The 13,169-nt window shown below is 45.5% G+C and overlaps 1 protein-coding gene across 3 annotated transcripts in view; it reads right to left on the bottom strand.

Annotated features, from left to right (window-relative positions):
* The window catches only part of PDZD2 (PDZ domain containing 2), a 241,587-nt gene extending 229,081 nt beyond the window's left edge, over positions 1-12,506 (bottom strand). For all 3 annotated transcript variants that reach the window (XM_019518002.1, XM_019518003.1, XM_019518004.1), the window contains exon 1: positions 11,648-12,506. In XM_019518002.1, the coding sequence (XP_019373547.1) occupies positions 11,648-12,126 (479 nt within the window). In that variant the 5' untranslated portion in view covers positions 12,127-12,506. The remainder of the gene's footprint in view (positions 1-11,647) is intronic.
* Between the last annotated feature and the right edge of the window lie 663 nt (positions 12,507-13,169).

Raw genomic sequence — 13,169 nt, 5'->3', positions numbered from 1 at the left:
AGAACAAAACTCTGAAGAACCTGCACCTACCCCACAGCTGGAAGTGTTGATCTGTACCCCCCCACGCCCCTTCCTTCCCCCATCCCCTTCCACCACAACGGACTTATCAGATTATCAGATATTGGATAGGTATTGGCCAATATTCCTCCTTAAATATTGGCTATTGGTATCGGCCCCCAAAATCTCTATCAGTGTACCCCTACTTTTTATTTTTACTTGAGACCAGGCAACATAGAAGACCTTCACCAACCCTTTCTTCCTCAACTGATTTATCTGAAGGCCCACGTTTTCTTAGTAACTGACCTAACAACTATAAAAAATGTCATTTGCTTCAGATGTTTATACAAAGACTTATGGGTATCCACGATTTCCACCAAAAGGATACAGTAAACCATTTTAAGAGGCATGTGCGTGTGCAGCCTGCATGTTTAAAACCCATGCAAACCTGAGGAGCATGGATAAGTTGCCATTTCAGGGAGGTACATACTTATGTGCACACACCTTAAAAACAGAGTTCTGGAGGGTGTTAGTCACCAGCAAAAAACTCCCTTTAGTCCAACTTCTATTTAGTTTACTCTTGTGATTTAATAAAGCCTAAATAAATTGTCCTCCCATTCATACCAATTTCTTATACAAATCTTTAGTAAATTCCATGTCTCCAGCAGAGCTTTCAAGCACCTATACATGTGCAGAGAGGCAGCTCTGATGTGCTGCAATTACAGTGCACTGAAGCTAACTTGATCAATCATGCCTGCTGGAGTGTGGTAATTACTGCTCTCCAGCAGACCCAAGCATCACATGTATCAGTGTCCCTGCGCTGAAAAATGGTGGTGGAGGCATTTTCACTAAACTTCATTGGACAAGCTTTAGTTAAAGCATTCCTGCCACCTTTTTCCAGCACTGAGATGCTGGCGCACAGGATGCTCTGGGTGCTTTCATTAGAGTGGCTCCCGGAGCACATGTATAAATGCCCTCTGGGCTTAGAGCAGTGGATGGTGAAGCCTGCTGCTGTTTTTACTGGCTGCAACTTACCTGTGGTACTCAGGTGAGAACACAGCCGAATACAGGCATCGCAACCTTCCCACAGAACCCAGAGAACATCAGTAGCTCTTGCTCGTGTCATCCCTTTTGCTAGTTACAGTCATATTACAACAGCCTTTGAAGGAACAGCCTCTGCTCTGCTAAGACTTTTGTTCCAGGTCAGCAGTGGAAATGGAGAATGATGTTAAAAGGCTGGCCTGTCACACGTTCATGAGACCTCCATGCCATAACCTACACCTGGTACAAGGAAAAAAAGGAGTGAGCTTCAAGGAGTGTGTGACAGCACTCCGTGCCTGGAGGGTAGTGTCACATTGGATACAGAGAGCACAAAGCTCTTCTGCAGAAGGAAAAGACATGACACTGAGTCATGCAGCACGCACAAGCCATCCCTCCTTTCTCTTCCCTCTGCATTCCCTGTTGATCCTTCATTTCCCATCTTGCTCCTTCTCTGTTTGCTCCCAAATGGCATGCTGACACTGGGCAGTCTTTTTTTTCTTTGGGGTTGAGACTGAGCCCTGCCTCTGCCTGTGCAACCTCTACTCAGTGCCCTGGGCCTAATCCATAGGAAAAGTCTGCCTAGAAAGGCTGTAACAGCCTCTCTCAAGCTGTGGCAGCTAATGCTTTGAGCTCTTAAGGGCTCCAGTTCAATCACCAGTGTATCTCCCAAGACCGTAACTGTGGCTGGATACAACCATGGCTGGAAAGGGAACAACAGCTCTGGTGACAGTCCCCTTGGAAGTCCCACTGCCTCATTCCCAAGCAGTCTTAGGAGTTCTTTTAAACACGGGAATTTCTCCCTCTGTAAGGCTACCTTCAGAGAAAGCCACGCATGTGGGAGGGAGGCAGCAGGGTCAGGCTTTTTCCTGCTCCCTTGCCCCCATCAGCCAAAACAACAGTCACTTCTCTTGGGCTGGGCAGCTCAGCACCGACCTCTCACAAGGCTCAACCAGATAAGCAAGTCTTCTGCAAACTTCTGGGCTAGGGACATATAAACCCACTTAAATGATCAGAAACTGGTTTAAACCTGTAATAGAGCATAAGTTCAATGTACATAAACCAGTTTCAAAATGGCTGAAACTGGTTTGAGATAAACCTGGTTAAATGTAGTATCAGACTTAACTGATTGAGCTTAAACCGGTTTATGCAAGACCCCGTCCTGGTTTAAGCTAAACCAGAGTCCCCCAGCTTCCCAGCATGCTCTCCTCGCTGGGCTGGGCAGTGTTCTCTGGCCCTGCCCCTCTGCTCCCTAGCTGGAGCAGGGACAGACAGGGGCAGGGGCCTGGCCAGACACTGGCCCCTGGAAGGGGACAGGGAAGAGGTTTATTCTCTCCCCTCCCTCCCCTGTCCCACTGGTACAGGTCTGTACCTGTATTTCTCTGTTGGAGTGGCAGGGGAGCAGGGCCCCGACAGGGCTGCAGCCCCTGTCCTGGTGTCTGAGAAGCATAAGCCTCTTCCCAGCAGGGGGGGCCGTGAGCGGGGGTGTCTAAGCTGCCATGGACTGCACGGGGCGAGTGGCAGCAGTGCTAGGGGCACTATGGCTCCCTCTGAGCCCCAGTGCTGCCATACCCTCCATACAGTCCATAGCAGCTCTGACTCCCCTGCCAGGATCAGGCACACGTTCCCCAGACACCAGGACAGGGGCTGCTGCCCTGTCAGGGCCCTGCCCCCTCGCCACTCCAGTGGCAGGGTTGGGGGCAGAATGGCCCCTTTAGGCGGGGGGCATGGAGCAGAGTTATTCCCCCCTCCCTCTGGCATCTGGAAAAGGGGACAGAAGAAGGCTTATCCTGCTGCTCACCCCACACAAGGAGCATGTGGCAGCAGCAGTGGTTGGGGCAGGCAGACCCTGGCTGCGGTCCCCTGGGGACAGTGGGGGTAAAGGGGGGAATAATTCTCTTCCCTGCCCCCTCTGTCTCAGGGGCCATGCTGACCGGCATTCGGCCATGCCCTGGCCCTACCACTGCAGCAGTGAAGGGGGAGTGCCAGGTGGACCCCAGCTTGGGTCCATGCCAGCGGGACAGGGAGGTGGGAATTCAGCCCCCTCCCTGGCCAGGTCACTTGAGGTTATTGTAGCCATGACCCCTCCACCCCCCCCCATCCCCCTCTGCACAGCTTCTCTGCACCCTGGCTCCTGGCCTGAGCCACAGCAGGCATGAGTCTGCATTTCGTGAATGGCTATTCACTTGCAAATTGGTTCAATCTAGGCACGTTAGACTAACCTGCAAAGATTGAATCAATTCAGGCTCCGGCTTTTTGAATGTCTGTCCCTATCCCTGGGGACTGTCACACATAACATGCTGCTGTTTCTCACTGATAGAGACAGGAAGGCCCACTGCAGCAAATGAATATACTTTGCAAATGGGAATGTAAGCACACAAACCTACTAGGAAGAGCGAGGACAGTGGCTCTGACATGTTCCCTGCTTGCACATTAGAACATCTACAGTCTTAATTATTTACAGCATAAGCATCCGGTGCTGTGCTAGCAAATGCACCATATGGGAATGTGGGAGAACTGGGAGGATGAGGCCTCACCCACTCCTGCCTGGCCCATAGTGATGTCATATTTTGTGCAAATTAAGAAATAGAAACTGTGTTTAGAGACAGCTGCACCACTTAGCAAGCAGCTGGCCTTGTCACATCCAGGGGTGAAACTTGCAGCAGGACCCACTTCCTCCAGTTCTTTCCAATGGCTAAAGGGAAAGGCACTGGGGGGGGACTACCACTTTGGCGGGTGAAAGTATCTCCCTTGCAGTTTGCGCAGACAATTCATTTCTTCTCTAACAAAAGACAATCAGTCATGGTAGGAAGAAGGGTAACTGAAAATGTTGGTGCCTTGGGTCGTGCAGGATGTTGGGGGAGGAGGGGCATGGAGGCACAGTGAGTGATTACCTCCTCATGCAAGGGATGCAGTGGTGGCAGTGGCACAGGCTGCTGCTGTCTCAGCATACGATCCCCGACCAGAGGCTGCTGCAGCAGTGGCAGTACAGACTCCCTGAGGCTGCCATTCTAGCACCCCTTTGAATCAGAGACGCGTCCTGTGCCCTGGACACAGAGAAGTATTTGTAGCACTGTGGCCTAATCCAGCATTTGAGGAAACTTCACTCCCTCACCCTCCACTCCCTTCTTTTCAACCTCCCTTGCACAGGGTTTATTTGTCAATGGTTACAGCTGTAGCGCATCCTCTCCTCCCCTACACCCTGGGGAGGAAGGGTGACATTGCACCAGCAATGGCCAGGTGCTGAGGAGAATGAATACAAGCCAAGAGAAAGCGCTGCATGATATTCCTTCATACAGCTAACAAGCTAACAGGCCACAACAGAAGAAATAGAGGTGAAGCACTGATGAGGCAGAGATGCATGATGTCTGGTCCAAATGAAAACACTTGCAGTAATGAAGCCTCTTGCCTCAGCAGCAGTAGCGTTGTGCAAGGGAGGGAAAGAGGTGGCAGACACAATGTGAGCTGAGGGGGAAGGGAGCAAACACGTGCTCTGATTAACAAAGCCAAGATAACTTTGAGGTGTGTAATCTGCAGCTTTCAAGAAAGAACTATTTAGTCAGCCATGTAAGCAGTGTCAATAATTTTAAAAAGCTCTTACAGAAATGTCACCCTTTGCCCAACCTCTCCATATGTTATTCCATTAAACAATATTTTATAAAACATGAGAAAAAGCAAACAAACTTAAATTAAGCTTTATCTTGTTGGAAGGGTTTATGCTTTGTATTAAAAAGAAATAAATTAATCTATCCCCAGAAAATTACAATAACCAGCTTGTAGAATCTGAATGTTTTGGAAGGCAGTATGAGGGAAAGAGCAGGGGGAATTCTTTTCGGGGGGCAACTTTTATGCACCTGCCATTGGCTGCAAGCTAATCTATTCTGCAAGGCAAAAAAATGGGATGGCAACTACTTTCAAAGAGGAAGAGTCCAGCATGGACAGACATCACCCCAACCTTCCCTTCAGTTCATGGCTAATTCTTGGCACTCTCAGAGTGTTATGTTTGCATCTATTACACAGCTGTAGATTGATGTTTCAAAACACAAAGGAAGAATTGGTCCAAGAGACTTAGTTCTACATCACTGAAAGTAAGAAGCATTTCAAAACCTCGTTTAAGTGATCTATCATTTTAAACTCTTGTGGTTGGCTCCAAAAATCACCACAGCCAGCTGTGGAGAAAAACAGTGATTGTGGTAAAATACTTAGTTTAGCTTAGGATGGAAGGAGGACTTAGTTTAGGTAACATGGAAGGAGGCCATCCATTTGTGATAAAATGAGGACTAAATCAGAGCAGTTGCTCCAAAATGAGAATAGTCAAATTCTGTAAGGCCTTCCCCCCCTCCCCCGCACTGGAAACTAGCTTTTTCTTCACATATAATAATTTCATTAACGATTCCTTTTTTCTCCTAAAAATTCTAAGAGTTTGGGCATAATTGAAAAATGAAAAATGTAGATTGTTTTCTCTTTCTCCCTCTTTTTCTATTGCAAATGGGAGAAAGAAGAAGAAAAAGAAGGAGAAGAGAGGGAGAGAAAAGGAAAACACAAGACACTCAAGACCTTCAATAAAAAATTGAGATAAAAATGAAAGTGTATAAAAATTCTTTTTGAAACCTACAAAGCAAAAATAGCTCTGATTTTTAAAAGTATTTAGCTAATTTCTCTCCTTAATTTTTAGCCATTTCCTCAGACCTGTTTTAAAATCAAATTTTCAATTCCAATATACGCAAGATGTACTGCAATCCATTCTGTGCTCCATCTTGTGTATGGAGCTCCATACAACGAGCTGAAGAAGTATTTGTGTACTGTTGAACTCTACTAGGAAAGAGAACTTACCCCTTCATACATTTCCAACAGCAGCAACAACTTGAATAAATAATAAATTGGATAATTCAGACTTATGACCAAGTCCAGTGCTGCTGACAACGGGAGCAAGTTAGCAAATACACATAGCATAACTACTGTCTCATATAATGTATTGGATTCATTTAAACAATGGTAATTTGGCTGGCACTTTTAAGTCTTTAGAAGTTCAGTATATTCAGCTACCAACATTTTACTGATAACTGAAGAAGGAAGGGCTAATTTTCATTTTGTGATGCTTGTGAATCCATTAAAGTAAGATTATGTTAGATTATCCTCAAATACCAATCAATTTAACCAGCAAAGCCTAATAACTTATGCAATTAAAACCACCAACTAATGTGAAACAAGGTAGCAACTGATGTTCAAGGTAAAATGCTGGTCTTGTTGAAGTCAGTAGGAATTCTTCCATTGATTTCCTTAGGGCCAGGACTTCACCTTCAATTCTCAGGTTTGAAACTCCATTATACCACGTTCTTTTTAATACACGGCAACCCAAATTAAGGCTCATCCAAGTTTTATCATTCATCACTTAAGAAAAAAAATAAAGCATCAAATAAAGACACATATACAAGGATGTATGCTTTCGACTTTTTAGAAAACTGTTTTCAGAATATTTTATTTTTAAAAGTGTATCTTATGTTCAAAGGGATATGGGGAGTCCAGCTTTATAAACGACACACTTTCCCTCTTCACATCTTCAAAAAACAAAATAATTCCCCTGAGATTGTGTGCGCCATATTTCATCCTAGTGAAACTGATGAAGAAGTAGGGAGGAATCAGAAATGGACCTTTGAAGGTACCTTGACAAAAAAAGTCCCTGTTGGCTTCCAGGAACTATTCTCAGCTTTTGAGTTATGGTGAAAAAACTGGGAGGATCCCTTACAAAAATTCTATATCTGCTAAAGTATCCAAATTTTACAAGGTCAAGATATATGTAAGTAAAATAATTTAATACCATTCTGGTATGCTGGCTACGCTTCTGTAATACTACTATTGCATATACCCCTTTTCATCTTTGATACTTTCTCTCAAACTGTAATTTATTTGGCTTTTTTTTCCCCAAATGAAAGATTTTTCAGTTTTCAAATTGAAGCTAAACATATGTAGTACACATGTCCACTCAGAGAGTGCTGGGATATAATTCATAATCAAATATTATTTCAAATTGGTAGATTATTATTACCAAAGCATTTTTTGCTAACACTTCTGGGGCTCCCTAGGAGGCATAACCATGCTCAAAGAAATAATCTGTCATCTGCTAGACTACTGATAGCCTGTCACTGGAAAAAAAATAGTTCAACATGAGAGGAACAGTTCCAAGAATGCTGGTGTGATGAAAAAGCTAAGGCATCAGGTATGTATCCTGCAACATAGAAAAAAGACAGGCACAAAGAAAGTTGGTTTTCAGATATTCAAAAGTAGACAAAACATTTCCCTGAAAAAGTCTCGCCTCTCAAATCTTCTGTTTGATTGACATGCCTGGTTTAATAAATATAGGTGGAGTTGATATTTTGACACAGTCAATAATATCTTTAGTAACACCACTGCCTAGATAATGTCAAGAGGCTTCACCCTGTAACATGGTAATGCCCTGTGAAACAGAAAGGTTTGGTGACTCTACTATATTGCATAATATTGCTCCAAACAAAGATGAGTTAAAAAAAGAAAAAGATCAGTTATGGTTAGCATTTCATTTCTACTGTCCTGGAAAGAATTTGTAAACCTGTTAAAACTTTAAAAAATAGTTATGAAAAGCTACCAATTCAGCTACAGACAGACAAATAAAAAGGCCAGATGCCAGATCTTCAGAGATGCTAACACTTCCTCTTCAAAGGTGCTTGTACATGTGACGCTATTAGCATGTACACATCATGAAAATGTCACTTTGTGTGGCTTAATGGCATCACACTATACATGTGCAAGAGTTTTGGGGGGTTTAAATGAGCTAGCATCATTGCAAATTAAACTAATTCCTGATGTAATTTAGTTTGCAACATTGCAAATTGCAACAATGCAGCTATCCCTCCCCGCTGCAGAAGAGGTGGCCAGCTCCACAGAAAAGAAGGATCAGTCCTTTCACTGCTTCTGCTTTCATCAGGCTCTTGCAGCTGCCAGGACACCTGGGGCCACCCAGGAATGGGCCGGCTTGCCCCTGGGGCAGTGCAGGAAGGCAGCAGGAGGGCAGTTGGGTTTGCTGGTGGCCGGATAAGGCAGCAGGGATGGTGCACGGGGTGCTGGAAGCCTAGGTAGGTTCGGGGAAGCATTGGATTGGGTGCCTCTGAGCTGGGGTGGCACCCTTTCAGCTACCAGCCTGCCTGGGCTTCCAGTACCCTGTCCACTGCCCCTGCTGACTTCTCCAGCCGCCAGGAAAACCAGCTGCCCTCCTGCCACTTTCCCATGCTGCCCCAGAGGCAAGCCAGCCCATTCCTGGGTGGCCCCAGGCTGGCTGCAGAAGCCCGCTAAAAGCAGAAGTGGTAAGAGACCTTCTTCTTTTTTTCTTAGTGGTGCCTGCCCGCCTCTCCCGCAGCTGGGGGGAGAGCTGCCAGCAAGCTGAGTGGCCCCTGAGCTGCTGGGGGGGTGGGCAGGCTTGGTCCTTCCCTCTGCAGCAGTAGCACCCCCTCCCAGGGCCAGCCGCATGGGCTGGTAGCAGACCAGGTGCTGCCCCAGCTTGGGGTCAGGGAAGAGTTGGATCGGGCTGGGTCCCCCTCCAAACACCTGGCCCACTAGCAGCCTCCTGGGGATTGCCATTGGTGCAGAGGCAAGGACCCTAGCCCCCTGCAGCTCAGGGACTGCTTGGCTCACCAGCAGCTCGCCTCACCCCCGCCTCTCCCCCACAGCGCTGACAAGAAAAAAGGATCAGGCCCCTTGCTGTAACATGACATAAAAATTGAAATGATGGGTTGCAAAACCCACCATTTCAATTTTAGGGGGCATAGAATAAAACCCTGAAGACTAAACCCCTGTCACATGTACAAGTGCCTCAAGTGCCCACTGACTTCTTCATAGTTTCATAGTTTCTAGGGTCGGAAGGGACCTGAGTGGATCATCTACATTCTTTGGCAGCTGAGCATCAGTCCTACAGCATCAATCTCGATACTTTTTTAACAGACCTTGTATATACACATATACATATATATACACATATACTCATGCATAAAAACACAGAATTAATGCCCTTTAATATCAAACCAGGGTCTTTTGCTTAATAAGCAAAATAATTACTATGCTGTGGCCACCGCTGAGATGTGCAGAGCCAGACCTGTCCATCACTGCTGAAAATCTCATTGCAATGGACTGGTATGCGCAGCAGAAACCTGGGGGTGCAGGGAGGTCTGAAAAATCAACAGGAACAGGCCCCACCAGTGTGTAGCAGACACAAATGCACATGTGCTCAACAAAAGGCAGAAAAGGGTCTGCAAATCAAATTCTTCCTTCCTTCTGCTCTAACTGCTGTATCTTATGATGATCTGCTCAAAGATCCCTGATAAAGAAACCAACAAGATCTCTTAAAAATCATGCTGAGCCACAGGTCGATTTAAAAGGTAAAATGCTGGGTGCTCTACTTGATGCCACGTAAGGACTGCTGTTTGCTACTATAGGGCAATCCAAGCATAACGGCCAAGCTAAGCCAACAACAGCACCACAACTGAGACAGTCCTGCAAAACTCTGATTTTTATTCAGCTGGTACTGCTTGTCAAAAACTCACAGCGCACTGGACTACAATGCTTGGGATGTTGAAAAAAAAACAGGTCTGCTTACTAAATGCCCTATATTTTACCCAGGTCCATGTGACATTAGGCCATTTTAAGGTAGGTTCTTATGAACTGTCATAAATAAAAACTCATGCTGTGTGCGCAGTCAACATCTGGGTGTTCCAGCCCTGCAGTGACATAAAATACTGGTGAAAAAATCTTGTTATTTTGATTGTGAATATTCTACCCAGCTTGCTGATCTAGCCAGGGACCCTGCAAAACACAACACAACTCAGGGCTGGAAAAATCAGAATTGACACCAGGAAACCTCAGACTCCACAAGACATTCACTCCCTTTGGCATGAAAAATAGTGTGACATTATCACTGGCTTCTACAGATTTTCTTGGATCTTAGGAACAAGTAATTCCAGTGGTGGAGGGAGAAAAAGGACAGCAGGTCAAACATCTTCACTCACCTGTTAGGACTGATTTTTGGAAATGCTCTTCTATTTTGCAAGTACAATCAAGGAGTTAGAGATCTTCATAATATCATTTGTTTTATCTTCAAAGCACATCTTCAGGAACAAAATGTCAGGGACTTATTTTTGGCACGTACAAAACCGAAGCTGGGTGTTGGCATCTTTGAATTGGAGAGATGCAGCCCTCTAAGCATCTTGCTCAAATCAGCATATGTGACCCAGTGGTGCATCCTCTCTCACCTTTACTGATCACAGCACTGATTCAGACCTATTTGTACTAATCATTGGTATTAGAGGAACCCTTTTTTAGTAGCTCTGACTGAGGCCAGGGCCCCCTGGTGCTAAGTGCTGTACAACAAAGACGCAGTTTCGAATAGCCTAAAATCATGGTAGGCAGACAAACCAAAGAAACAGAAACCAGTTTAGTCCCATTTTCAAAATGGAAAACTACCAGACCATAAATGAGGGGAGATGTTCAAGATCAGAACTTTATGGCAGATCTAGGAATTTTAACTTCCTTGTCATTGCTGCTACTGTGAACGTGGGCAGTAAGAGGTGACCATCTCTCTAATGGTCGCTGAGGGTGCTCAGCACTTCCCAAGACTGTGCCCCTAGAGCATTACTTCCTTGAGCCTGAGTCTTTGTTTCCTTCCTTGTTTACGAAGTACATGTTGTTGAACATGAGAACAATGAGGGCTGGCTGGAAAACTGTCACACGCCCACCACCCACCAGTGAAATACAGAGTAATTTCTATGAAAGCTTTTTACTCTTAAACTAGCTCCTCAAAGAATAAAGACACCGTTAATTACAGCCCTCTTACTGTTCCCTTCCTCAGGCTTTTACTTGTGGGGCCAGGACCCCAGCTGGCATAAAGCAATGCTTCACTATGGCAGTCAATAAAGCTGCACTCATGTGCTCAGACAGGGAATCAGGTGAGCCAGCCCTATTGTTTTTACAAACAACTTGTTTGACACAAGATTTCAGATCAAAACCACCCACTGGAGGAGACTAAGGCAGAGGTTTTGTGCCCTCCAAAACAAAAAGCCAAATCGCTGCTGCACTGGTACCTCCCAATCTTATCCAGAGTGAACCTACCTTGTGCAATGGAAAGCACGAGCTGTTCATCTGGTCCATGAAGAGCAGAGTTGTGTAAGTAACTGATTTTTTCAGTTCACCAGCAATTCCCATACACACCTCATTTCATTTTTAATTCTTTCAGGTCTGTCTTCAGTGCCCTTATATCATCTTTTTATATTTATTTAAAAAAAAGTAAAAGGAAAATTCTAAACGAGCAGTTGTTTTAAAAGGAAGATTTAAATAATTTGTTTCAAGTGTCAGATGAAACATTTAGATGCACCTGTATTTCCCTCTCAATGTAAACAACTTGATAAAATGATACAAATTTGCCAAATGTGTGTTTCCTTCCCCCACCTTTTTTTTTTTGGTCTCTAAAATCTTTTGGCCACAGTACTGCAGCCCAAACTCCAGCGATGGCTGTTCCATGCCTCTATCAGATCAGTCTGTACAGTAATGATCCTCTAGCGCATCAGGTCTGCACTAACTACGTCCATCTTACCTTGCCCCACTGACATCCACGCCAACCATTAGCTGTCCATTCAGTGAAAGAATCTCATCTCTCAGTCGCACTTTCCCACATCTCCCCGCTGGGCTGTTTTTCTTTAAATCAGTTACCCAGATACATCCTACATCCAACACGGGACCTTTATGCCCCTTCCTCTTTCTTCCTCCTCTCTGTTTCTCTCCATAGTCTCCAAAAGCAGGAATGTTTCCAAAACTTAACCCAAGTGCCTCAGCCTTCTCCACCTCCTTGGTTAGGTGTACAGAGCAGATTTCCATGTCTAAAGTGCTGGGACTGCCATGCTGCAGTTTGCTCTCATCCACAGAAAAAGTCAACTGAATGTACTCTCTTAGCTTCTGAATGGCAGAATGACACAGCCTCTGCTCTGACCCTTCCACCTCCTCCCGCAGGTTGTTTTGCAGCCACTGACACAGGAGGGGGAGAAAGAGCAGAGCATTTTCTTGAGTGATGGGCATTGTGGTTACCCAACGATCCCATCATGTGAAGAACTGCTTCCTGGGTTCACTGTCCAGGTCTTCGCTCACTTTCCTTTCACAGTCCAGGGAGTACCTTGCTCCATGCAGAGCCATGCTCAAAGAGAACCGCACACGGGGACCCAAAGCTCAGGTCAAACCCTGTTTGATTGTTCAGTCTGGAAAACGAGAACCGAGCACTTTCATGAGAACACTGAAACAACTGCTGTGCAGACCTCAGCAATAGGAGGAAGGAAGTGTCAGTGGCCTCTTGTTTGGCCGTTCCTACAGCTGTCCAAGCACCGTTTACACGGGAATCCAGTGTTCTGCAGGGAATTGTGTCATTTCATCACCGCAGTCTCCAACACCTGCTTGCCCTACAAGGAAAAAACAGTACAGTTAAAATGCTGGCCACGGCCCTGCCAAAGTGCTGCTCACAGCTGTTGCATTTATTAGCCACAAAAGGCAGATTTTCTAATCTTGTTGTTTGTTTGTTTAGGCCAATTTTACATCCATTTTGCTTTCTCTTTCTTTTCCCTCAACAGGGCCCAGAAAAACAAGAGCTGAGATTCCCTCCACCAGAACTTAAAAACAAATACAGAACCCCCTATTATTTACTTCTCTACCACTTGGGGGCACCAACTACCCTTTTCAGCAAGAGAATAAAAGGGCATATGTATACAACCAGACCAGCCAATGGAGACAGAGGTCTTATGAACTACAAGACACTTCATCTTTGAATACCGACTAAAACAGCAGATCAGATGCAGACATTAAAAAAGAGGACTCCTGAAGAACAGACCCTTGCAAACAAATAACTTTCTTGGCCCTTGGCTGGAGGTGCTCATAGTTTCATAGATTTAGGGTCGGAAGGGACCCAGTAGATCTTCTAGCCCGACCCCCCGCCAGGGCGGGAGAACAACAAAACCCCAAAACAAAAACGGGACTCAAATGAGTCCAGCCAGGTAGGCATCCAGCCTCTTCTTAAAGACCCCCAGGGTAGGGGCCAGCACCACTTCCCTTGGAAGTTGGTTCCAGCTCCTAGC

This window comes from Gavialis gangeticus, unplaced genomic scaffold, assembly GCF_001723915.1.
Source record: "Gavialis gangeticus isolate Ggan-Ray unplaced genomic scaffold, GavGan_comp1, whole genome shotgun sequence".
Lineage (NCBI taxonomy): Eukaryota > Metazoa > Chordata > Crocodylia > Gavialidae > Gavialis > Gavialis gangeticus.
Note: the sequence above shows the minus strand (reverse complement) of the source record. Positions and strands in the feature narration are given on the sequence as shown.